The sequence below is a fragment of the Protopterus annectens genome, chromosome 11.part0, assembly GCF_019279795.1.
Source record: "Protopterus annectens isolate FY-2018-M chromosome 11.part0, PAN1.0, whole genome shotgun sequence".
NCBI lineage: Eukaryota > Metazoa > Chordata > Ceratodontiformes > Protopteridae > Protopterus > Protopterus annectens.
The window spans coordinates 535,993,283-536,020,894 of record NC_056745.1 but is presented as its reverse complement, the minus strand read 5'-3'; the positions used below and the strand labels follow the sequence as shown (position 1 = coordinate 536,020,894).

The 27,612-nt window shown below is 38.4% G+C and overlaps 1 protein-coding gene across 2 annotated transcripts in view; it reads left to right on the top strand.

Moving 5' to 3' along the window:
* Positions 1-27,612, top strand: part of PARVG (parvin gamma) — a 3,368,585-nt gene that overhangs the window by 2,797,184 nt on the left and 543,789 nt on the right. For both annotated transcript variants that reach the window (XM_044088047.1, XM_044088046.1), the window contains 2 exons: positions 22,272-22,333; positions 22,416-22,484. In XM_044088047.1, coding sequence (XP_043943982.1) covers positions 22,272-22,333; positions 22,416-22,484 — 131 coding nt within the window. The remainder of the gene's footprint in view (positions 1-22,271; positions 22,334-22,415; positions 22,485-27,612) is intronic.

Here is a 27,612-nt window from a genome sequence, read left to right as displayed (position 1 = left end):
AAGGAACGAAAAAACCTTCATCACGTTTAGATGTTACCTCTGTTATGACACTAAGGATCAAAGTGAGTGGATAACCTCTAGCCAAAAACATATTCCTGAGTTTGTTGCATTCCATTTCATAATCATCCTTGTCAGTCACCATGCATGCCGCTCGTACTATCTGGCCTTTAATAACAGCTTTTTTTGATAGTATGGGTGATTACTTGAATAATGCAACAAAGAATTGGAATACGTTGGTTTTCTGTAAATTAAACTTTTAAATTTACTGTTTATTCTATCATTGATTAACCATATGTCTAAATAGTTAGTCTCATTGACCCCAATGTTGTACGTAAAATCCAAAAAATCGGTGAATTTGGAAATCTTTTCTACAAATACAGGAATAAGTTCTTGGTTGCCTTCCCAGATACAAAATATGTCATCCTGGTACCTAGTATACCAGGTGACATATTTCTGAAAGCAATCATCTTTAAATAAGAAACTATTCTCCCAAAAGGCCATGACAGCATTTGCAAATGTGCCCCCACAAGGGGAGCCCATTGCTACCCCAGATGTCTGTAAATAGAAATTATTTTCAAAAGTAAAGAAATTATTAGTCAGCACCACTTCTAGTAATGTTTCTATTAAATAGACAGTGCCATCACAGACTCTCTTGGACAACATAAACTGCCTCACCCAATTAATCCCTACTGTTTGGGGTATAGTGGTGTATAAGTCTTTGACGTCAATCGTCAAACAGATGACGTCTGGTGAGTACTCAAGTTTATTAATGTCCTCCAAGAAGCTCCATGAGTCCTTGCATATCTGTTTTTCACTATCTATTAGTGGTTTAATTACACTGTCTATGTATTTTGCACAAGCATAGGTAATTGAACCCCTGTCATCTATAATGGGTCTAAAAGGGGGGGTACATAATCTTGTGTGCAATTTGGGGGTTCCAAAAAAAGCTGGGATTCTAGGTGCAGCCATTTTCAAGTATCCATGGAGTTCTGTATCTATGAACCCCTCCAAAAATAAATCATTTAAGATGTTGTTAATCTTTTTGTATGCAACATGTATTTCATTTAAAGAAACCTGTTTATACACAGGGGTATCCAAATGTTCTAACATGTAATCGACATAAGTACAATTATCCATGAAGACAAGGCCTCCACCTTTGTCAGGTTTCATTACACTTATATTGCAATCTTTCAGCAAATAGATAAAATCCCACTCTAATTTAGTTATATTACTAGTGTATATATGGTTCTTATAGATCTCATGGTTTTGAATGGCCCATAAATCCATTTCACAAATCTTTTCAAAAATATTTAAAATAGGGTGAAGTGGTGGATTATATGAGCTAGATACTCTAAGTGTCTTAACATGAGTTGCATCATTGCCTAAAAGAGAGTTCAGATTGAGTTTACGTACAAATACTTTAAAGTCAATGATAGTTTTACTGATGTCCACATGACGACTTGGGACAAAAGATAGATCTTTTGCCAAAAAATCTACCATGTCCTGATGTATGTCCATTACAGTATAATTATAAATGGTAAAGTCGCCCTTGGAACTTTTGTGTAATTTTGGTTGTAAACCAAAATTTTGAGTTCACATAACTCAAAATTTTGGTTTACAACCAAAATTACACAAAAGTTCCAAGGGCGACTTTACCATTTATAATTATACTGTAATGGACATACATCAGGACATGGTAGATTTTTTGGCAAAAGATCTATCTTTTGTCCCAAGTCGTCGTATGGACATTAGTAAAACTATCATTGACTTAAAAGTATTTGTACGTAAACTCAATCTGAACTCTCTTTTAGGCAATGACGCACCTCATGTTAAGACACTTAGAGTATCTAGCTCATATAATCCACCACTTCACCCTATTTTAAATATTTTTGAAAAGATTTGTGAAATGGATTTATGGGCCATTCAAAACCATGAGATTTATAAGAACCATATATACACTAGTAATATAACTAAATTAGAGTGGGATTTTATCTATTTGCTGAAAGATTGCAATATAAGAGTAATGAAACCTGACAAAGGTGGAGGCCTTGTCTTCATGGATAATTGTACTTATGTCGATTACATGTTAGAACATTTGGATACCCCTGTGTATAAACAGGTTTCTTTAAATGAAATACATGTTGCATACAAAAAGATTAACAACATCTTAAATGATTTATTTTTGGAGGGGTTCATAGATACAGAACTCCATGGATACTTGAAAATGGCCGCACCTAGAATCCCAGCTTTTTTTGGAACCCCCAAATTGCACAAGAGATTATGTACCCCCCCTTTTAGACCCATTATAGATGGCAGGGGTTCAATTACCTATGCTTGTGCAAAATACATAGACAGTGTAATTAAACCACTAACAGATAGTGAAAAACAGATATGCAAGGACTCATGGAGCTTCTTGGAGAACATTAATAAACTTAAGTACTCACCAGACTTCATCTTTTTGACGATTGACGTCAAAGACTTATACACCACTATACCCCAAACAGTAGGGATTAATTGGGTGAGGCAGTTTACGTTGTCCAAGAGAGTCTGTGATGACACTGTCTATTTAATAGATACATTACTAGAAGTGGTGCTGACTAATAATTTCTTTACTTTTGAAAATAATTTATATTTACAGACATCTGGGGTAGCAATGGGCTCCCCTTGTGGGGGCACATTTGCAAATGCTGTCATGGCCTTTTGGGAGAATAGTTTTTTATTTAAAGATGATTGCTTTCAGAAATATGTCACCTGGTATACTAGGTACCAGGATGACATATTTTGTATCTGGGAAGGCAACCAAGAACTTATTCCTGTATTTGTAGAAAAGATTTCCAAATTCACCGATTTTTTGGATTTTACGTACAACATTGGGGTCAAGGAGACTAACTATTTAGACATATGGTTAATCAATGATAGAATAAACAGTAAATTTAAAAGTTTAATTTACAGAAAACCGACGTATTCCAATTCTTTGTTGCATTATTCAAGTAATCACCCATACTATCAGAAAAAAGCTGTTATTAAAGGCCAGACAGTACGAGCGGCACACATGGTGACTGACAAGGATGATTATGAAATGGAATGCAACAAACTCAGGAATATGTTTTTGGCTAGAGGTTATCCACTCACTTTGATCCTTAGTGTCATAACAGAGGTAACATCTAAACGTGATGAAGGTTTTTTCGTTCCTTTATTAGGCGAAAAAGATAATTTTACTTTGGTTACAGACCACGTGGTAGGTAATACACATAGTGATAAAATAGAAATAAGTAATGGTGATAACAACAAGTATCGCATTAGCTTTTTACACACTTATTCTCTGGATTTCAAAGAAATCAGAGAAGTTATTTTCAAAAATTGGGATGTCATAAGAAATGATAGACATTTGATGAGCTCACTAGGTGACACCCCGAAGATAACATATAGGAGAGGGGATAATTTAAAATCTTTATTAGAAAGAACTAAGGAAAAGGTTAATGTAAACAGGCAGCAAGGGATGTTTAGATGTGGCTCATGTGCCCAATGTAAGTTTATAAAGGTGGGCAACCAGTTTACTATCAATAACAAAATATATAAAGTTAGGAATTATTACAATTGTGAAACAAAAATAGTGATATATGTAGGATTGTGCAATTTCTGTAAGGCATTTTATATCGGAAAAACCGAGCGTAAATTGAAATCCAGGATATATGAACATCAGTATGCTATAAGCAAAAAGGATGTCAATAACTCTTTGGCCAGGCACATTCTAGAGAATGAAGGTCACACTTTTAGTTTCACAATTTTACAAAAAAGAGACTTAGATAACAGGGGAGGCCCCTGGCAAATTCAATTGGAAATGAATGAATTGCTTTGGCAGGTGCGTACAAGAGCTCACATTTTTCCTGGCATTAATGAGGCTCTATCCATAAAGCCTGTTTTAAAATGGCTTTCTTACAATAGATGATATTTAATTAAAAGTTACATTTATATGACCCGATTCAGATGTAGTTTATGAATGTCTAATTAATTTTGCAGTTTATATTAACTTTTGTTGATATAATATTAGATGCGAATAATTCTATAACGACGTAGCATTTATAAACATTTTATTTGGGTGTCATGTTGTAACACTATTGTAAATATATCAAAAAATACATTAATTCAATATATACAAAATTATTTTTTAAGAAGTGTTTAACTTAAAATTAATTTATTTACAACAAGATGAACAGTTTTGTTTTTAGCATTTATTATAGCAATTCATTTAAGGCCATTTAAGTATAGTAATAGTGTTTACTTATATGTTTATTTATTTATTTATTAATTGATTAGTATAACGAAGTTATTTATACAATATATCTATTCGTGTATGCTTATAATTACCCATTACATTTTAGGAAGCATCTGGGACTACACTGTTCTTATTTTTATATAAAAAAAACTGTCTTTTCAAATTCCTTTTCCATCATTTGGAACATATATTAATAGACTATATGTATATAATATATATTTCATGCATGCATCCTCTCTTTCGAAATTTTTATATTTGCATGTATTAACTTGTGAATTACAATCTTTTGTAAGTGTTTTATTTTAAGAAAGTACTTGGCAATTTTCAACGACCAGGCATTTAAACATGCATTGCTATTCAAGTTTATTCAAGGTTTTAAACATTAGAATGACTGTGACTTATTTCTCTTTTAAGGTTCTGACGCCAACGCAGTACACAGCTAAATATAGACAAGACTGGTATGCATAATGCTCTTCTGTTCTTTTCTTTTTACAGCTAATGCCAAAACTGAGTTGAATCGGCAAGCTTATGCTCATCATTTGGCGAGACTGAGTGGTATGTATGCAGAACAAGAAAAGTATTATTGTAGCTTTAAAATGTAATGATAGCTTTTTTTGTTGTTTTCTATACAATAGTAGCAAAGTGAGCATGCATATCCTAACTGTAAAATCAAGTATGCATGCACAAGTCTGCAGCACAAACCAACTTTAGGAGTCAAGTGTAAGACTGTAGTCAGAGGTTGTGTGTTCAAATACCATGAGTAGCAACTATACAATACTGCATTTCTTTAATAATACTACATAAATTAAACTCTATACCAGTGGCATAAATGCCCTGCTGTTAAATGTAATTGGTATATTTGGACCCAGCATATGGGAAATATATGCACATTGCAAGGATTACTTTGAGCAATCCATAATTGTAATTTGTAGTTGTTAGGACATACACCTAAATATAATAGTTCAGATAAAATAGTTGTATAATTGTGATATTGCATTGTATATCACATGAGATGGTACTAATTTTCTCTTTTTTCTCTCACCCCAACTCTTATCTCTTTTTTTTTATTTTCTATTATATGTCATCAAAATGTCTCCATGACATCCACCTGTAACAAATCACTAAATGCTTTACAGCATAATGAGGAAGGCTAGTCCTGGTGGGTCATCCTGCCTACACTCCACTGGCTTCAGTACCAATGCCAAGCACATCTGGGACTCAACCTGACAGCACTGTCTCTGCTGTCCCTGCACTACCTGTGCCCTCAGGTGGTAATGCCTCGGTAGCTGATGCTATGGTACCCTCCAGTAGTAGTGAGGGAGGTGGAGATTTCATCATCTGTCATGAGATGCCAGGATTGGTGCATAGCGTCATGCACAGCACAACTGATGTACATCTACAGCAGTCAGAGAGGCTGCTTTCCCTCATGGTCCATAGGAGTAGAAGACATCAAGCACTCCAGCACCTAGTGGAGTAAGGAGACAGTGATGACAGTCCTGTGAGTGAGGACTAGATTCCCACTGTCTCCACATTTGATGGGCATAAGCTTGCTTTGTCCCCTTCCAAACCCAAATTATGGTGTCTGTCGTATGTGTCTTGTATTCAAATGAGACACTGAGGCACTGTGATGGGTTCAAGTTGTTTATTATAGATAAACACATCAGGACCTGTAACTGGAACATAAGCTAACTGACTGACTTATTACTTCAAACACACTCGCATGTGCATCTCCATTCATGCCTGCATTCACTCTGACTGATTATACAAAATAGCACTGATCTTGCATGTGCTCAGTAACTTATATGCTCTTGCTATCTAGCTACAGTGGCTGACTAGGTACAGTACACACAATGATCTACATCCTCCCGCTTTGATTTGTTTGGCATACAATAGTAGAACAAGATGTTGTACAAGCTAGATATCACATCAACATTTAAGAATAAATTAATTCAAGTCCAAGTTACTGTATATCTCAGAATGGGTCTGGAAATTCTACCCGATCTGCTCACATAAAAACTTTGACTGGGTTTAGCAACAGGAACATCTCTGGGGATTCTTTTACAATTGGAACTTTGGGGACTACATCAGGATTACTTAAAAAAGATACACTGTCCTCTGGAATTTGAACAAGTATACTCTGAGAAATATCATCTCTGGCACAGGCAATCTGCTGTGTCACTGCTTCAGAGACTGGTAGCATGTGTCTTCAGTTCCTTCTGAAATCCACTCCTTCAGACTGTACGATGTAAGATTTCAGTTCTTCACAAATATCTTTGACAATTCTCAGTTAGTCGTATCCTTTAGATGTTTGCATTCTCACAATTTCTCCTTGTATCATTGGTCCAAGAGGTTTGCTGGATTTATCACAGTACAACATTTGTGACTGGTGTTTTTCAGAAGTTGAGCCCTGACCATACTGTTGTTCTTTGCATTTGGCATCAATATATGTTTACTGATCAAAAGAATTGTTCTAGTCTGTCTGGACATCAATCTCTGAGCAGGTGAACCAAGCAAATTATCTCAAGGAATGTTTCTGAGATTAAGTAGGTTAAGAAAAACATTGGTACCATCTCTCCTGGATTTCTCCACAAGTACTTTACTCTTTGTACTGCATGCTCAGCTATTCCATTGGACTGTGGATAATCAGGACTACTAGTAACATGGACAAAGTCTCAAGACTCAGCAAAATTCTTGAACTGCTGACATGCAAACTGTGCACCATTGCCAGATATGGCTTTGTGTGGACTACCATGAACAGAAAAATATCTCTTCGATTTCGTAATGATAGTGCTGGATTAGAAGGAAGGTTCATTTCAAACAACTTGAGTATGTACTGACTAACACTAAGTAATGTTGACCATTCCATTTGAAAATATCAGTAGCAGTCATCGATCACTGTAGTTTAGGAGTCTGGTTTACCTGAAGTGGTTCTTTTTGTTGGTTCAATTTAGTACTGTTGCAAAAGGAACATGCTAGAGTTTCCTTCTCTATATCCTTTGACATAGAAGGCCAAAATACTATGCCTCTTGCCTTTCTTTTGGTTGAATCAGTACCCACATGACCATGATGCAAAATTTCGATATACCCCTATTGTAATGTGGAAGGAATTACCACTTTAAAACCTTTCATGATGATTCCATCTTCCAACAGAAGCTCATCTCTGTAAGGAAAATACTTCTGTATGTCAAATGGTAAACTGGGTTGTCGTGCTAGTCATCCTTGACAGATAACATGTTTCAGCTTCTGGAGAATTGGGTCTGAAGCTATAGGATTTCTAAGTTCATCAAGACATGATGAGGAAAAATTTCTGACTTCCATGACTCCATAGTCTGCTTTCTTATTATCATGCTGTTCTGTTGTTTGACTGGGTGCTTTTGACAAAGCATCAGCAAGGTATAGAAATTTATCTTTTGTGTATTGAAATTGTACTATTGAAATTTTAACATCATAAGTTGCAGGTTTGCTGGGGCTGTATTTATTGGCTTTTTCAGAATTGCCACCAGAGATTAGTGATCTGTTTCTATTTGAACAGGTTTGCCATTAGTGTAATCATTGAACTTTGAACATGTGAACACTAGTGCCAAAAGCTCTTTTTCAATTTGTGCATACTGCATTTCAGTTTGGGTTAACGTTCTGGATGCATAGTTTACTGGTATACCTTCTTGAAGACATGTTGCACCAAGACCATACTTTGAAGCATCACATAAAAGAGTTACAGATTTGTGAACATCATAATATCTCAATGTGGGTGGACTGGCATTTTTCTGTTTCAGAACATCAAATGTTTTTTGGTGTTGTTCCAACCCAGACCAGTTTACATTGTTGTGTGTCAACTCACGTAACAGTGCTAAAAGCTCACTCTCTTGTCTGGGATGAACTTTCTTAAATAGTTGACCATACCAAGACCCAAGAAAACATTGTAAAGATGTGACTCTGACTCTCTCTCTCTCTCTCTCTCTATATATATATATATATATATATATATATATATATATATATGCTGTATTTTTAAAACTAAGTTGAAACTGTTCCTGATATTACAGAATGCCCCTAAGTTTACTTCTTCTTGATCTGCTTCTAATAGAATTTAGGGTCAGATGTCCACATAGGTTACCAAATCCCAAACTACTGGGTCAGCTTTTACAGGTGTGTTGTCAATGCCGTATTCAACTTTGCAAAGGAGATGATAATGCATTTTTGACACTTAGCTTTAGTCCGTGATTCTGGCACTAGTTATTTATTTGGGACAAGCCTTTCTGTGGGATGGCTAAGTCTTTTGGGGATTTGATCACACCCCTATACTGTAGCTTACTCCTTGATCACCAATATTTTGTTTCATTTCATGATTATTATTAAAAACAGTTGTCACAGAGGAGGAGGTGTTAGAAAAAATCTCTGCAGGTAGGAGGGTGTTAAAAGAATTCTGCTGCAGGTGTTAAATATAGGTATACCACTCAGCATCAAACCAAGAAAACTGTTGTAAAAAACATTTTTACAGGTGACCAAGCCCCCTGCACCCCCATATATGAGGCTGTAATGATATTACCCTCTTTACTTAAAAAAGATACCATGGATAAAAGGGCATCTATTCTGGTTTCTAATAGAAACTGCACTGTTAGTGATTTTCAGTAGCAAACCTCAAAGGTTGAGTTTTGACAAGTTGAAATCAATGAGTTGAAACCCTATTAACTTAAGACTCATCAGCTAGCAGGGCAAAATTATTATAAACAGAGGTTATGTTTTAGTCATCTTATGATTAAAAAAATATGAGAATGGTTAAGGAAATATTAAAGGAATTTGTTGGAAAAGTAAGGGGTCAAGTAAAGATACATTGTTTGATAAAAAACAATATAATATATGAAAGTCCTTCAAGAAATAAGAATAGGGAAATATATCTCCCTTGCTAGCACAAATAATTATATGTTGATCATTTTTCTAATTAATTATAATAATATAATTATATGTTGCTCATCTGTTTTGAAACTGCATCTACATTCAACAATTGTACTGTTTTGGACTCCCTGCTATATCCAAACTATATATTTTTTTTCACACATAAACACAAACTTATTGTAGTTTTTACATCTGCATGTTGTTTAAAAATCTGGTATTTCCCTTTTTGTTACAGTATCTATACATCACTTAAAATACCTGTTCACAAATTTGTATTCACTAAGTTTTATACAACTGATGCAGTTTCTTTTTGCTTTAAATTCACTGCTATGTAAATAAACAAATGCATAAAAATTTTAAAAATGCATTGTTTTCCCATCATAAAATGAGATGCGTCTAAGCAAAGTCAAATGAAATAATGCAAAAAAAAGCTTAATTTTGCTTTTATACCCATTGACCTAACATAAAATATGGGTTGGTAAATTTGCTGACAACTCTAAAGTAATAGCTATAACTGACACTGTAGATCAATATAATTTACAGAAGGCTATAGATTTCCTGTATACTTTGTCTGTTAACAACCATGTAGTGTTTAATGTTAATATATCCTTGATTTTGTATCATGGTAGCAATAATAAAAATATCCATTCTTGGTTAACCAGCTGTTGCTTGTAGTGGATCTTTCCAAGGAAGTGGATATTGTTGTTTATCAGAAATTAAGTTTCAGTGCCAGAGTCAAAGACATTATGAGGAGATTACTCAAGGTCTGCTACTTTTCTACAGGTCCCCTGTTAGAACTCAAATAGAATACTGCATTTCATTTTGTCCGTACTGTATAAGAAATATGATTAAACTTGACAATATTCAAAGACACTTTCCTGGGAAAATAATCATTATGAAAAGGTTCTGTTATTTTGACTTGTTAGCTCACTTGAAACCATACTCTGTGTATTACAGACTTATTATCTTCTAATGGTATTTAAAGGTTTGAAGGATGAAGTTCTACAAGCAACTCTGGCATAACATTTCTGTCACACATATAACACAAAGAATTTCCATCTATACAATAAAAAACTGATATTTTGTGGAACAGTCTGCCTCTAAATATAAGAGAATCAGTGAGTTTAGATACAAGTTACAGTCAGTGTTTGGAGCAAGATTCAGAAAATTTTGTACTGCACTTACATAAACTGCTATGGCCAAAAGCAGTAATTTCCAAAATCGCAGAAAATTTGATTCAAACATGTGTAAGCCTTAATGAGGAAAGACTCAATTATCTGTTCATTTGCATTCCAATGATTTGCAAGGTTTACCACTAATACTAACTTTCCACTTTCCTGTGGTGATCATCTATGGTGGCCCATGCAGTGCATTGTCAAATGCACCTCCTCATTCACTCTACCACACACACACATGCACAGATTCAAATACACACACACACACACACACACACACACACACACACACACACACACACACACATGATTGCACTCCGCCATACGTCTTATCTGTCCCTGAATTTGCAAGATGTCCCTGATATAGTCTCTTATTTTTTCCCCTGCCCCTCGTAAATCACTGATAATTAAAATCTGTCTGTAAAGCCAGACATTAGAGTTTCATTCTTCTTCTGGTTCAGAAATAGCATTGTATTGCTAGACTTGTTGGCCAGAAAGGGCTACTGCCAGTGAGTAAATGGCCAAGTGTGGTAGCCCTTTCTGAATCCCATGGCCAGATTCCTACATAACCCCCCTTAAGGTTTTTGAGTCTATTACCAGCTAAAACTGCTAATCTCAAGAAAAGTATTCTGCTCACTTTTTTCAACATATTATCAAAAGCTGATCTTTTTAATAGCAGTTGCTATTTAATGTCATTATTCAGGTGCTTATACTGTTAAAAAATCAATTGTTCATTTTTCTAATAATTTTTGCATGTAGGCCCACGGTATATAGCCCTATTATTTTAGAAAATTACAAAGTCCTTTATGTATACATATCAGTCTTTCTACTGAATGCAAGTGTTACTGTAAATTGCATTATTGTAATATTTGACCATTACTAACCCGCGGGTGGTGGTGCTGAGGTAGCATTGTCGCCTCACAGTAAGACGCTGTCCAGTTCGATTCTCAGCTAGAGCGTCTTCTGCGTGGAGACATGCGTGAATGGTCGTACCTTCGTTGAAGGTTGTGCGTTAGGCCTGGCAAGCCAGTACATAAAAATCAAATGCCAATTATTAGTGGACCGGAGTTCTGCTGTGGCGACCCCTAACCGGGAAAAGCCAAAAGACACAAACAAACTAAGCCACCCTGATTGCAGTTTCATGATAAAAACTGTGTAGAAATGTATACTCACTTTCATCAAAAGATCATCACATACGATCATTGAAGGTAGCTGTCTATGCCAAAACAAATCAAACTCCATAAGTCACTTATAATATAATTTGTCAGATACATTTGTTTTTAACACATTTTTATTGATATTTCACGTTTTCTTCTAGATTATAATCTTAGTCAGCATTAGGTTTTCTTCTTGCTTGCTGTTCCTCTGTGTTTTTCTGGTTTTTAGTTCTTTCTCTTGATATTCACATAAAATAACTACTGCGTATATAAGTCAGTCTCATCATAGTTTGTTGAATTTTTACCCAGCATGCATTGCAATAATATAACATTAGTTTATTTGTTGTTTTTTATTAAATCAGATAATGGATGAGTTTAAAAGGACTCATTTTAACTACAAGCTTGACAAAAGAAGTAAAAAAATGTGATTACCTTTAACTTGCTTGAGATATTTGTTTACATTCTTCATTTCTTGAGCATGTTAGTTCAAGATACAGTTTGGTCTTGTTTGCTTTCTATTGTAGTGAAGTGTTTTGGATTACAATATATGCATTATTGTGAATTCCAAGGCTGATGGGTCTCAGAAAGAATAGTATTTTTTTTATTTTTGTGATCACTCTCCCTTGAAGCAACCTTGGAATGAGAATATATGAGAGGTGTGGGATAGTAGAAGCAGAGGACTTATTTTAATTTTTAAATGACTTGCATGAATATAGATCTCTGTCAGATAGTCAAATGGTCACAATGTTGAATGGCTAAACATTGACCTGTACATATTGAAGACAATAATATCTACTCAAAATACATTTTGGTAGGGGCAAGCCCTCTCCTATACCCCTTGCTAGATGTCTTTATCTATCTATATATATATATATATATATATATCTATACACACACACACACACACACACACACACACACACACACACACACACACACATATATATATATATTTCTATCTAGCTAGATATTTATATATCTATTTATATGTCTAGATCTATATATCTACATCTATATCTATAATACACACACACACACACACACACACACACACACACACACACACACACACACGTATACATATATATATATATATATATATATATATATATATATATATATATATTTATCCAGGTCCGTATCAGTTGATCAAGTTTTCAGATACTCAAAATTCGAGACCATATGGTCGAGTTTTTGAAAACCCAAACCTTTTGAATGGAGATCGCTGTACAGTGCAGATCAGGAAATGTACCTTTTTCGTCACTGTATTGTGATCTTGAAGTTGCCAAGGTAAGGGAAAACAGCTCTTGTACTTTACAAAAAAAAAAAAAAAAAAAAAAGCATCTAACCAGGCATGTCCAAGGGTCAGCTTCCGGTGATTTCTCCTGTCCCCGTGGTGAATCAGGCATACTGGGGCAATGCAGCAATTGCCTCATGTACAGAGACAACCCTCTCCTCCTACCACCCAACACTACAACCTGCTAGAGATTCACTTACATAGCCAAAATGGAAGAAAAGCTCTCTCCAGCCAAGATTGTGCTAGACAATCAAGAGGAAAAGGTTAACACCGGCACTACACCTCAAGCAACACATACCCCTTCAAAACCCTCACTACCAACACCCACACATAGCAACACTAAACGCACATATGCGGAGGTCCTTAACATTAACCTGCCCAAGCAACAAGGACCTCTGAAGCTGAAACACAAACAAACACCAACCAAAGTATCACATAGCTCACAACACCAGTGTGCCACCCAACAACAGCCCCTAAGGCAAGACAATGTACCCAACACATTAGTCATAGGTGACTCTATAGTCAGGCACACTGATGTCACACCCACCAGGCTGAACAAGGAGAAAATTATAGTCAACTGCCTGTCGGGTGCCAGGATCTGCCACATAGCATGCACTCAAGTCAATGCACAACAAGTACAAATATGACTCTGTCATTGTTCATGTTGGAGTGAATGACTTGAGATGTACCTCCCTGGACTACATGAAAAGAGACATGGAAGAGCTCTTGGATCATGTGACCCAGGCAGGTATGACCCTAGCCCTGAGTAGCATCCTGCCTTCACCCAGAATGATACCACAGTTTAAGGACAAAATGATTGACTTCAACAATTGGCTAAACTTCTGGTGTCATTCGAAGGAGATCCAGTATCTATCTGCCTGGGATGACATGATCGACAAACCACGATGCTTTGCCAGAGATGGTCTGCACCTGTTGCCCCTGGGATTCAGGTTACTGGTTAAGGTTCTTGCCACCCATATAGTGCATGTAGGCCCACGGTATATAGCCCTATTATTTTAGAAAATTACAAAGTCCTTTATGTATACATATCAGTCTTTCTACTGAATGCAAGTGTTACTGTAAATTGCATTATTGTAATATTTGACCATTACTAACCCGCGGGTGGTGGTGCTGAGGTAGCATTGTCGCCTCACAGTAAGACGCTGTCCAGTTCGATTCTCAGCTAGAGCGTCTTCTGCGTGGAGACATGCGTGAATGGTCGTACCTTCGTTGAAGGTTGTGCGTTAGGCCTGGCAAGCCAGTACATAAAAATCAAATGCCAATTATTAGTGGACCGGAGTTCTGCTGTGGCGACCCCTAACCGGGAAAAGCCAAAAGACACAAACAAACTAAGCCACCCTGATTGCAGTTTCATGATAAAAACTGTGTAGAAATGTATACTCACTTTCATCAAAAGATCATCACATACGATCATTGAAGGTAGCTGTCTATGCCAAAACAAATCAAACTCCATAAGTCACTTATAATATAATTTGTCAGATACATTTGTTTTTAACACATTTTTATTGATATTTCACGTTTTCTTCTAGATTATAATCTTAGTCAGCATTAGGTTTTCTTCTTGCTTGCTGTTCCTCTGTGTTTTTCTGGTTTTTAGTTCTTTCTCTTGATATTCACATAAAATAACTACTGCGTATATAAGTCAGTCTCATCATAGTTTGTTGAATTTTTACCCAGCATGCATTGCAATAATATAACATTAGTTTATTTGTTGTTTTTTATTAAATCAGATAATGGATGAGTTTAAAAGGACTCATTTTAACTACAAGCTTGACAAAAGAAGTAAAAAAATGTGATTACCTTTAACTTGCTTGAGATATTTGTTTACATTCTTCATTTCTTGAGCATGTTAGTTCAAGATACAGTTTGGTCTTGTTTGCTTTCTATTGTAGTGAAGTGTTTTGGATTACAATATATGCATTATTGTGAATTCCAAGGCTGATGGGTCTCAGAAAGAATAGTATTTTTTTTTTATTTTTGTGATCACTCTCCCTTGAAGCAACCTTGGAATGAGAATATATGAGAGGTGTGGGATAGTAGAAGCAGAGGACTTATTTTAATTTTTAAATGACTTGCATGAATATAGATCTCTGTCAGATAGTCAAATGGTCACAATGTTGAATGGCTAAACATTGACCTGTACATATTGAAGACAATAATATCTACTCAAAATACATTTTGGTAGGGGCAAGCCCTCTCCTATACCCCTTGCTAGATGTCTTTATCTATCTATATATATATATATATATATATATCTATACACACACACACACACACACACACACACACACACACACACACACACATATATATATATTTCTATCTAGCTAGATATTTATATATCTATTTATATGTCTATATCTATATATCTACATCTATATCTATAATACACACACACACACACACACACACACACACACACGTATACATATATATATATATATATATATATATATATATATATATATTTATCCAGGTCCGTATCAGTTGATCAAGTTTTCAGATACTCAAAATTCGAGACCATATGGTCGAGTTTTTGAAAACCCAAACCTTTTGAATGGAGATCGCTGTACAGTGCAGATCAGGAAATGTACCTTTTTCGTCACTGTATTGTGATCTTGAAGTTGCCAAGGTAAGGGAAAACAGCTCTTGTACTTTACAAAAAAAAAAAAAAAAAAAAAAGCATCTAACCAGGCATGTCCAAGGGTCAGCTTCCGGTGATTTCTCCTGTCCCCGTGGTGAATCAGGCATACTGGGGCAATGCAGCAATTGCCTCATGTACAGAGACAACCCTCTCCTCCTACCACCCAACACTACAACCTGCTAGAGATTCACTTACATAGCCAAACTGGAAGAAAAGCTCTCTCCAGCCAAGATTGTGCTAGACAATCAAGAGGAAAAGGTTAACACCGGCACTACACCTCAAGCAACACATACCCCTTCAAAACCCTCACTACCAACACCCACACATAGCAACACTAAACGCACATATGCGGAGGTCCTTAACATTAACCTGCCCAAGCAACAAGGACCTCTGAAGCTGAAACACAAACAAACACCAACCAAAGTATCACATAGCTCACAACACCAGTGTGCCACCCAACAACAGCCCCTAAGGCAAGACAATGTACCCAACACATTAGTCATAGGTGACTCTATAGTCAGGCACACTGATGTCACACCCACCAGGCTGAACAAGGAGAAAATTATAGTCAACTGCCTGTCGGGTGCCAGGATCTGCCACATAACGCATGCACTCAAGTCAATGCACAACAAGTACAAATATGACTCTGTCATTGTTCATGTTGGAGTGAATGACTTGAGATGTACCTCCCTGGACTACATGAAAAGAGACATGGAAGAGCTCTTGGATCATGTGACCCAGGCAGGTATGACCCTAGCCCTGAGTAGCATCCTGCCTTCACCCAGAATGATACCACAGTTTAAGGACAAAATGATTGACTTCAACAATTGGCTAAACTTCTGGTGTCATTCGAAGGAGATCCAGTATCTATCTGCCTGGGATGACATGATCGACAAACCACGATGCTTTGCCAGAGATGGTCTGCACCTGTTGCCCCTGGGATTCAGGTTACTGGTTAAGGTTCTTGCCACCCATATAGTGCCTTTTTTAGGCAAGGCTCTAAGGACAAAACCACCACTGTAACAGGTGCAAGTATGCAAAATCTGAACGTAATGCTACTCAGTGCTAGAAGTCTAAACCTCAAAATGCACTCTCTCAAGGCACTCCTAAAAATGGAGAATATCGATATCTATGCAGTAACTGAGACAACTGGGTCAAGGTTTCAGAGAGCACCCCTGCAATACCAGGCTACAACTCTTACCACACTTTTTGGCCACCAAACCAGGACCAAAACACTAAAGGTGGAGGAGTGTTCATATTCACCAAGGATATTCACACCTCCAGGCTAGTTGCCCAACACGATGCATCTGAAATTCTCCAGGTGCAACTAACACTAGGTAAGACTGAAATCCAAATTGTGGCTTGCTACAAATCCCCCACCATGCCCCAAGATTCTCACTACACCTTTCTAAACATACTGGAAAATTTTAAGATACAACCAAACACTCTAATAATGGGTGATTTCAACTACCCTGCCATTAACTGGGAAAACTACTCGTGTACCAACACCTTTGGCCAACAGTTCTTGGAATTCATAAATTCCAATTCCCTGGATCAACTAATCCACAGTCCCACCAGGGGCTCCAATATCCTGGACCTGGTCATTACCAACAATGGAAATCGATGCTTCACACCAGTGGTCACCCCCTTGTTGGTTAGTTTGATCATAAGCTAATTACCTTTGACATCCACATCCCACCCCCACCCCCAGTAAAGAAATATCTGTAAAAAACTTCTCCAAGGCCAACTTCATGCTACTCAAGTCAGAAGTGACAAACTTCATGACACCCATGCAGACAGGAAATGAAAGTTTGATTGCTAAATCCTGCACTAAAGCACTGTTTGAGCACATCCACTCATGCATGAATCGTGCCATCCCAAATAGAACCAAGACATTCTCCTCCAAAAAAAGGAAGCCAATCTGGTGGTCCCCTGTCATAAATAAACTATACAACAGAAGGAAGAAACTCTTGCAGAAAAGAAGAAAATCCTAGGATGCAAAAAACTCCCTTACTAGCCTCAGTAAGAAGCTGAGATCCCTCATAAAATCCTCCAAAGCTAGTTACGAAGATAAAATTGCCAAAGATTCCAAAGACAACCGCAAGGCATTCTATAGCTATGTCAAGAATCTAAATGGCAATGCTCAGATCTGCTCTGAGCTACAACAGAATGGCATTAAATATACTGATCCCAAGGAAATTGCCAATATCCTTGCAGATCGATTCAGTGCCAACTTCACCCCCTTATCACCCAATAAAGGGCGCATCTCAATACAGAAAGATTGCCAAATTCTGGTAATCACAGCCACACAGGTAAAAACCGCACTCTCCAAAGCTAAGAATACAGCATCCATGGGACCAGACGACATCCTGGGCTGTGCACTACATGAACTACAAAATGAACTGGCAACTCACCTAAGTGTCATGTTTAATCATAGCCTCATCTCAGACTTCATGCCCACTGAGTGGCGCACAGCTACAGTTATCCCACTCCACAAGGGGGGGATCCACCTTGGATCCTGGGAACTACCGTCCCATCAGTCTGATGAGCCTGATTTGCAAGGAACGTGTTATCATGGAACTTATAAACAAAAACACTGGCAACCTTCAAACACTGGACCCCACCCAGTTTGGGTATGTGAAGGACTGATCGTGTCTCCTGAACCTGACTGACTTCTTCAAATCAGTCTCTAGAGCCATGGATGAGGGTAAGGCAGTTCACACAGCCTATCTGGACCTCACCAAGGCCTTCAACATCATCCCCCACTCTGGAATTATAGATAAACTTACTAAGCTGGGCATAAATCCCTATGTCACTCGATGGGTTGCCATCTGGCTTACTGATAGAACCCACACTGTAAAAGTAGCCAACTCCAACTCCAGCTCCAGACAAGTGACAAGTGACAAGTGGAGTACCTCGGGGTTCAGTCCTGAAGTACAGGCTAACACTGAGGGACTCTGGCTAACAAAGTTCGCAGATAACTGCAAACTGGGAGCCATTACTGAATCCCCAGATGATGTGGACATTCTACAAAAGAGCCTTACAGAAAAAGATGCTTGGTGCCAGAGCCATGGGCTCAAGCTCAATGCCAACAAGTGTATAGTTATCCCCTTTGGGAAAAAAAAACATGTACCCATGAATTACCACATGGTGGCAGTACACTAAGCACTGAAAGTGTGATAGGTTCATAGGTTCATAGGTAGGTACTAGGCTATCGGCCCAAGGGCCTAAGTAAGCCTAGCCAACAAGGTTCCCTGGCTTACGCCACGCACAAAAGTAAATTTCCTGTGCCCCTCACAAGCAGAGCCACAGAAGTGATCCCCAGGGTGTATTTCCTATTTCCCATCCACTCAAGATTTTTCTTGAAGAGTGCTAATGTAGAACTTTGCTTGACATAGATGGGTAGCTTGTTCCAGAGTATAGGAAGTCTCTGGGACAGGAATCTATCCTTCCAGCATGTCCTGTTTATTGTGGTGGCAAGGTTTAGGTCCCTAGAGCATGTAGCTCAGAGGAATTGGGATTTCTTTAGGTGTAGCATGTCCAACAGCTCTGGGTTTAACATAGCTTTATATGTTAGGCAGAGATCTCCTCAGAGTAGGCGATATGCTACAGAGTAAAGCTGGAGTTTTTTGAGACGGTCAGTGTAAGGCATCTGTTTGAGGCCAGTAATCCTCTTTGTGAGGTACTTCTGTGGCCTTTCCAGCTGCTGCAGGTATCTTGTGAGGTACATTCCAAAAGGGGCGTTGTACTCTATAATGAGTCTAATGAGTGCCGAGTAGAGGGGGAACAATGACCTCATTTTTTCCTGGATGAGAACCCTTTTGTGATAAGGTGTGCCACATAGAAGGATTTCCTGACTACTGTGGTGATGTGATTATCAAAGGAGAGACTATTGTCCACCTGGGTCCCAAGGTCTCTCATCACACATTCGACATTAAGTACACTGCCGTTTATGTGGTAATTCATAGGTACAGAGTTTTTACCAAAGGGGATGAGAATGCACTTTTTGGCATTGAGCTTCAGGCCATGCCTCTGACACCAGGCATCTGTCTGAGTGAGGCCCTTCTTAGGTTCATAGATTAGTACTAGGTTAACTGCCCTTGCGAGGCATTTCAAGCCTAGCCAATTATCCCTTGTGAGACTCCAACCCTGCACCTTGTGTTTGTAAAGCAAACACCTTAACCATTAGGCCATCCTCCCAACCCAGGGATTTGGTTTCCCACATCATTTGGGGACTCTACTATGGCTCCTAGTTTGCAGTCATCTGCAAACTTTGTTAGCCAGAGGCCATCTGTGTTACCCTGTACTTCAGAGAAGTATATACCAAACAGGAGAGGTCCCAGGACTGAACCCTGTGGTACTCCACTTGTCACTGGTTTGAAGTCAGATTTGGAATCTGCAACTTTTACAGTGTGGTTTCTGTCAGTGAGCCAGTTGGCAACCCATCTTGTGAAGTAGGGATTTATACCAAGTTTAGTGAGATTAGCTATAATTCCAGAATGGGGGATGGTGTCAAAAGCCTTGGTGAGGTCAAGATAGGCTGTGTGAACCACCTTACTGTCGTCTACAGCTTTGGTGAGTGCCTCAAAGAAGTTGATCAGGTTCAGAAGGCATGATCTGCCTTTCACAAACCCGAACTGGGTGGGGTCCAGAGTTTGGAGGTTATTAATGTAATTGTTTATGAGTTCCATGATGATACGTTCCATGGCCTTGCAGACCAGACTCGTCAGGCTAATAGGGCGATAGTTCCCAGGATCAGTGATGGCTCCCCCTTTGTGGAGTGGGATAACTGTTGCTGTGTGCCATTCAGAGGGCACAAAGCCTGACATGAGATTATGACTGAACATGGTGCTTAGTGGGAGCCAGTTTGTTTATTTAAAACGCAGCCTAGGATGTTGTGCGGTCCCATGGATGCTGTGTTTCTGGTTTTAGAAAGTGCAGTTTTTACCTGCATAGATGTGATTACAGGGACACTGCATTCTTCCTGTACAGATATGGGCCCTTGAGGGGGTGAGAGGGGATAAAGTTAGCACTGAACCTATCTGCCAGGATGTTGGCAATATCAGTTGGTTCTGCAATTTTCGTGCCATTGTGCAGTTACAACTCAGAGCAGATCTGGGTGTTGCCATTAAGATTCTTGACATAGCTATAGAATGCTTTATGGTTGCCCTTAGAATCAGTGGCGATTTTGTTTTCGTAGCCAGGTTTGGAGGATCCTTATAAGGGATCTCAGCTTTCTACTGAGGCTGACCAGGGAGCTCCTCCACTCATGGGATTTTACTCTCTTTTGCAACAGTTTCTTCCTTCTGTTGTTAAGAGACTTAGGAACACAGGTGGACAGTGGTCTCACCTTCGATAACCACATCACCACAACAGTCATTCTATGTGGCACACCTCATCGCTAAGGGCTTTTCATCCAGAAAAAAGTAGGTCATTGTCCCACTGTACCCATCCCTCATTAGATCCAGCATAGAGTACAGCACCTGTTTGGTATGTACCTCACAAGACATCTGCAACAACTGAAAAGGCCACAGAAACACCTCACTAAAAAAATCACAGGCCTAAAGCAGATGCCCTATGCTGACTGACTAAAAAAACTCCAGCTATACTCTGTCACATATCATCTACTCAGAGGCAATCTCTTCTTAACATACAAGGAAATGTCAAACCCAAAGCTGTTGGACATGCTACACTTAAAGAAATCCCAGTCCATCAGAGCCACACACTCCAGGGACCTAAACCTTGTCATCATAATGAACAAAACATGCTGGAGGGATAGGTTCCTGACCCACAGACTCCCCATACTCTGCAATACATGTCAAGAAGAGTGCCTCCTTGGCCCTCTTCAAAAGGAACCTTGACGACTGGATGGGAAATAGGAAATTTACCTCAGGGATCACATCAGTCTAGACAGGGGTCCAGGGAAGTAAATATTGTGGGAAGCAATAGCCAGGGAATTGTTATGGCTAGGCTTGTATAGGCCTTAGGGCCGATAGCCTAGTACCAACCTATGAACCTATATGTAATTTGCAGGGGGTGTGGTGGGTGCAGGGGGGCTTGCTCCCCTGCAAAAATGTAAAAAATGTAGAGTCTTGTGTTTTTTTTTTTTTTATGTTCGAGTTTTCAGAAATTCAATCACATGGTTTCAACTTATATATATATATATATATATATATATATATATATATATATATATATATTTATATATACACATTGCACCACATTGAGGAAGGGCCAGTTCACCAATCCCCACTGCACCGTAATCTCACAGAATGTAGTCCCAATTCACTTCTCTGCATCCATTTTATGGTCACCAGTATTTGCAGCACAATGTTTAGCCATTCAGCATTGCAGCCATTTGATGATCTGACAAAGACCTGCATGAATATGTGTATTCTTTGAGTACATATGTTTACTGCTTTTTTGTCTTGAGCTTTCCAAGTTTCATGCTGAAATATGCAAGCAATCATCTTTAGAGTCTCTGCATTTTGATCAGACATAGCAGATCGAATAAATACACACAGTGCAGCAGATGATGCTTTACTAGCTCACAAGCACATACACCTCTATATATGCATTATTAATGCATACAGTACAAAAATTCTTATGGCACCTTATAATAAGGGAATTTGTAGGGTACATCACTTAGAGTTCTTTCCTGCTGCTAAATCCATTGGAATACAATGTCAAAGTTGCACATTAAGTAAAATAATAATATTTTCAGAAAAGTGAAACTGCATTTTTGTATAACTGCCCCCCCCCCCAAAAAAAAAAACAGTTTTCTTACTATTTTCATTTCTTTTTTTAGAAGATGATGTTTTTGATGACCTATTTAAACTGGCTCCAGATAAAGTCAATACAGTAATTCAGGTAATCATCTCAATTAAATATAGCACTGAATTAGCAGATGTGATTTTTTTTTAGAACTAAATGTATATATTTTTGTATTTAGGCAATAATCCATTTTGCAAATAGTCACCTTGGACATTTAGGACTGCAAGTGAAAGACATTGAAAGACAGGTATGTTCTCTATAAGGACATTCTTTTTAACTATCTGAATACATACAAACTGACTTTATAAAAGGTAGCAAAAGAAATGAAAAACATGGATTCCTGGTCATTCCATCAAGAATTGGATGTGAGGTGCATGTAGGACATTTTTTGAAACAGGTATTTTTGTGTAAGGAATACATTTAGACTGGTCAGACTGCATACTTAATACTGGCATATCTCAACATAAAATGACTCAACGTACACTGTCCAGGCTGGTAACCATTTTAAAGGCAACACATTAAAGCATGGTTTAATGAAATGTATGTCATTCTCTTTCCATCATACCTTCCCAAGCTAATGTTTCTTTTTCACAAAGAATTCTTAATTAACAACTCATTGCTGCAAGTGATGTTTAGAATTCAAACAACAGTATGTGCAAATCTGAGGGTCAGACATCGGAAGTAGGAATTGATGGATGTAAAACAATTTATTGTCTTTAGATGCAGACTGTAAATTCTTCCATCTCTGTGTCATGCTTTAGCACTGTCATGTCAGACCGTGTACTACTCAATGGGAATCTTGAAGTTGAGATGGAATTTGTGGAACTGGGGGATGTTAGTTACCATTTATGGTTTACTTTCCAAGCTCCATCAGCGTTAAGGGAGATTTTTACCTGAAAGAAATGAATGGGTTGAATAACTAGTAATCTGTATAGCCACTGACCAGTGGGTTGACAATATGGCAATAGGCAACGGAAAGTACTTCCGACATAGCAAATCAAAACCAAGAAAATCTAAAGGTATGACTGCTCAATGCTAGGTCCTAAACAAAAAAACTCCACTCCATGGAAGCTCTCTTTACCCTACAGAATGCTGATGTCTGTGTGGTCTCAGAGACGTGGTTTAAAACTGCGGACAGCACACCAACAGTGCAGGGCTATAATGCCTTCCACACATTTAGACCAGCTACTTCACAGGCAGGGACTAAAGGTGGAGGTGTCTCTGTTTACACCAAAAATAAATATACTTCAAGGCTGGTCAAACAGGACATTGCTCTTGAGCTTCTCCATGTTCAAATCACCATAGGTAAAATCCAATACCACTTTCTTACAAGCTATAGGTCCCCCTGTATGACCCAGGAAACCCATACCATGTATTTAAACTTATTAGAAACACTAACCATCCAACTCAATACCATATTCATGGGTGACTTTAATTATCCCGCTATTAACTGGGAATCCTATATGACACCAAACGTACATGCACAGAGATTCCTGGATTTTGTAAACACAAACTCCCTGGACCAGATATTCAATACAGCAACCAGGGGTGCAACCATACTGGATCTGTTCCTCACTAATATTGGAGAATGCTCCACACACCCTACTGTAATGCCTTCCCTGCTAAGGTCAGACCACAAAAAGGACTCCTTTGAAGTTAAAATAAAACCTGGACCCCCAGCTAAACCAGGAATATTCCGGAACTATTTTAAGGCTAACCTCTTGCTATTAAGTGAGAACCTGGCAAAATGTCAAGCCCTATAAACCCTAAGAACACTTCTGCCTATGCAGAACTGTTCACAGAAACCCTGCACAAGCATGTTAATAGCTGTATAGAGGCAGCTGTACCCACCAGGAAGAAGTACAGAATGACCTCAAAAAACAAACCATCCTGGTGGAATCACAAAATCAGTCAGCTGTATAACAGGAGGAAGAAAATCATGGAAAAATTAGGAGGTGCAGCATCCAGCAGGATAAAAGCATTCTCCTTTAACTAAACAAACAACTCAGAGGATAAATAGAATCTACCAAAGCCAAATTTGAGGTAAGTTTGGCCTCCAAGGCCAAGGACAACCACAAAGCATTCTTTAGCTATGTCCACAACCTCAAAGATAATACACAATTGTGTGCAGAGCTCATTGTAAATAGAGCCACCTATACTGAGCCAAAAGATATAGCAAACCTCCTGGCTGATAAATTCAGCTTCAACTTTACTCCTGTCTCCCCCACAGCCTTCCCTCAGGAAATATTATCAAATATAACTCCCCCTACTATCACTAGGGAACAGGTCCTTAATGCTCTCCATAAGACCAAGAACATTGCATCAATGGGCCCAGACAGTATCTCAGGATGCCTTCTAAATAGCATAAAATATGATGTATCAGGGCCTCTGGAATTACTATTTAACTGTAGCCTCCAAACAGGCTTCATGCCTCATGAATGGAGGAAGGCAACAGTCATCCCTCTACACAAAGGGGGGCCATCTACATACCCTGGAAACTACAGGTCTATATCATAAGATCGACATCTTACAATGTCGACTCAACTTTCATCGACACAAAAATGTTGAACTCTAAGCCAACGAACAACACCATATAAAAACAAACATATTTAAGTGGGGGGCTTCGCCCCCAACATCCCCCACCCCCCCCACTAACTAAATATTCTAACTCCGAGACCACACTACAGACAGGGAAAGGGCAGGTGTGACAGAATGGCCAACTGATTTCTTTCCCTTGGAAAGAAATTGGTGATTTGGCCGTTTGACAAACTTGGAGTTCGACATTTCCATGTCAACAAAAGGTGAGTTGACATTTTCAAATGTCAATCTTATGATATAGACCCGAACTCTCACTAGTCTTATATGTAAATCCAAAGGAAAGAATTATCATGGAGATGATCAACAGAGATGTAGTAAACCTCCAGACACTGGACCTAACCCCATTTGGTTTTGTAAAGGGCAGATCATGCCTAGTCAACCTAATGGACTTCTTTGAGAAGGTCATCAAAGCAATGGATGAGGGCAAAATCGTTCACACTGCCTACCTTGACCTGGCCAAGGGATTTGACCCAATACCCCACTCGGGCATTGTTGACAAACTCAAGAGGTCAGGTACAAACCTGTACATCACCCAGTGGATAGCCAACTAGTTCACAGACAGCACCCAGGAAGTTAGTATTGGAGAATCCACCTCTATAAAGAGGCCAGTCACTGGTGGAGTCCCTCAGGCATCGGTCCTTGGACCGCTCCTTTTTGGCATTTACTTCTCAGACGTTATGGCCAATGTCAGTGGTCTCTGGCTGACTAAATTTACAGATGATTGCAAATTACGAGCTGTCATTGAGTCTCACACTGACACAAATGTTCTCCAGGAGGGGCTGACTCTGACAAATAACTGGCGTCAGTGCATGGACTAAAACTAAATGCCAAGAAATGCATAATAGTATCCTTTGGGAAGTCATCCATCCCTGGTAACTATCATAATGACAACACACCCATTAGAGTTGACCCTGTGGTTAGGGACTTATGACACACATAGATAGCAATCTAGCCTTTGATCATCATGTGTCTACAGTGGTGAGGGAATCATTCTATGTTGCGCAACTTGTAAACAAAGGTATGGCATCTAAGTCCAAGGAAGTCATTGTTCTACTGTATTCAGCATTCATCAGACCTGTCATTGAGTACAATGCTCCCTTTGGTATGTACCTAACCAAGCATATCCAACAACTGGTCCACAGAGGTTCCTCACTAAAAGAATACAGGGCATAAGTAATATGTCCTATGCAGACTGCCTCAAAACCCTATCCCTGTATTCTGTCTCCTACAGGCTTTTGAAGGGAGATCTATGCCTGGCATACAGGACATTGTCAGACCCCACTCTGATGGACCTCCTTCATATCCACAAAACAAACAGTACCAGAATTACCCATTCTAAAGACTTAAACCTTGCCTGTGATATAAATAGGACCTGCTGGAAAGATAGGTATGTATCCCAGAGACTACACCATTTATGGAACAGGGTCCCCATCCATGTGAAGCAGAGTCCCTCCCTAATCCAATTCAAGTGCAATCTGGACAATTGGATGGGAAACCAGAAATTCATCCCTGGTTTGGCACCTATGTCTCTGATGCAAACAGGTAACCTGTAAATGGTTCATCTCCCAGGCCCATGCTTACACTTATCAAGGGTATCAGAACTTATCAGCGATTTGGGATGCATGGCTAAACTTAAAAAGGTCATTAGCCTAGTAAACACCTATGAACCTGTAAGAGACAGTTATGAAAGAAAAATATTTTTATTGACTTGCAATCTTAAATAACATTGAATTAAAGCATAAACTAAATATTAAGGTAGTACTACATAAATCAAAAGAAACATTTTGATACTAGTTTATAGTACACAAAGTACACGTGCTTCTAGAAATTCTTTCTCATAACTGAAAAAAATGTTATAGCTTACCTGCTTTGTATTTCCCTGTATTATAAATCAGTTCACTCATTACTGATCTTTCAGCAACATATAACTTTACACTTCCACAAATGGATCACCACCAAAGGTCCACAAAAGATATCAGCAATACAGACAGTTACGCAATCTTGTTAATTCCCTCATAAAATCTTTCAAGAAAAAATATCCTCTCAGCCCTACAAAATTCACAACAAAACCTTCTGGTCAGCTATAGAAAACCCTGCAAATCAGGTAAAGTATCCCAACCTAATCCATCAACAATGCTATCAAGGATATTGCTCCCAACTTCAGCACATACTTCATCCAAGCAGCTACATCTATAATCAAAAATGTACCTGCTGGCCTTCCCCAGACCATCTTCAACAAAACCACACTGATGTAGTCTTTTTAAAACCTATTGCAATTACAACAATCAAAAATACATTCTTAAGCTAAGACCAACTGTCCTGGCCATAGATAACTTCCTTGAAAAATGTGTAAAACTTGGTGCCACTGCCCTAGCATACCTATTCTTAATCCTTATAAATAGATTCATACATGAATTCTGTGTTCCTAATATTTGGAAACAATCCCACACCCTGTCACTGCACAAATTACCAGACTAACCCATCTACATGCCTACTGCAATCTTTCATCATCTTTCCAAAATTCTGGATAAGTGTCTTTATACAAAACGTCTACAACACCTCTTAGAATTACTAACTTACTCTTTCCAACACAGCATGGCTTTTACTATGCTGGAATTACTTCTGTTTAACAGATTCATAAATGAACTCTCAACAGCCACAACAGAAGCATCTGTAGACTAATATGCCAGTGACTCCACCTTGATCTGTTCTGCTGCCATCATATAAGAAATACAACTCAAAACCCAATAATACTTTTCCTCAATAGAATCATGGCT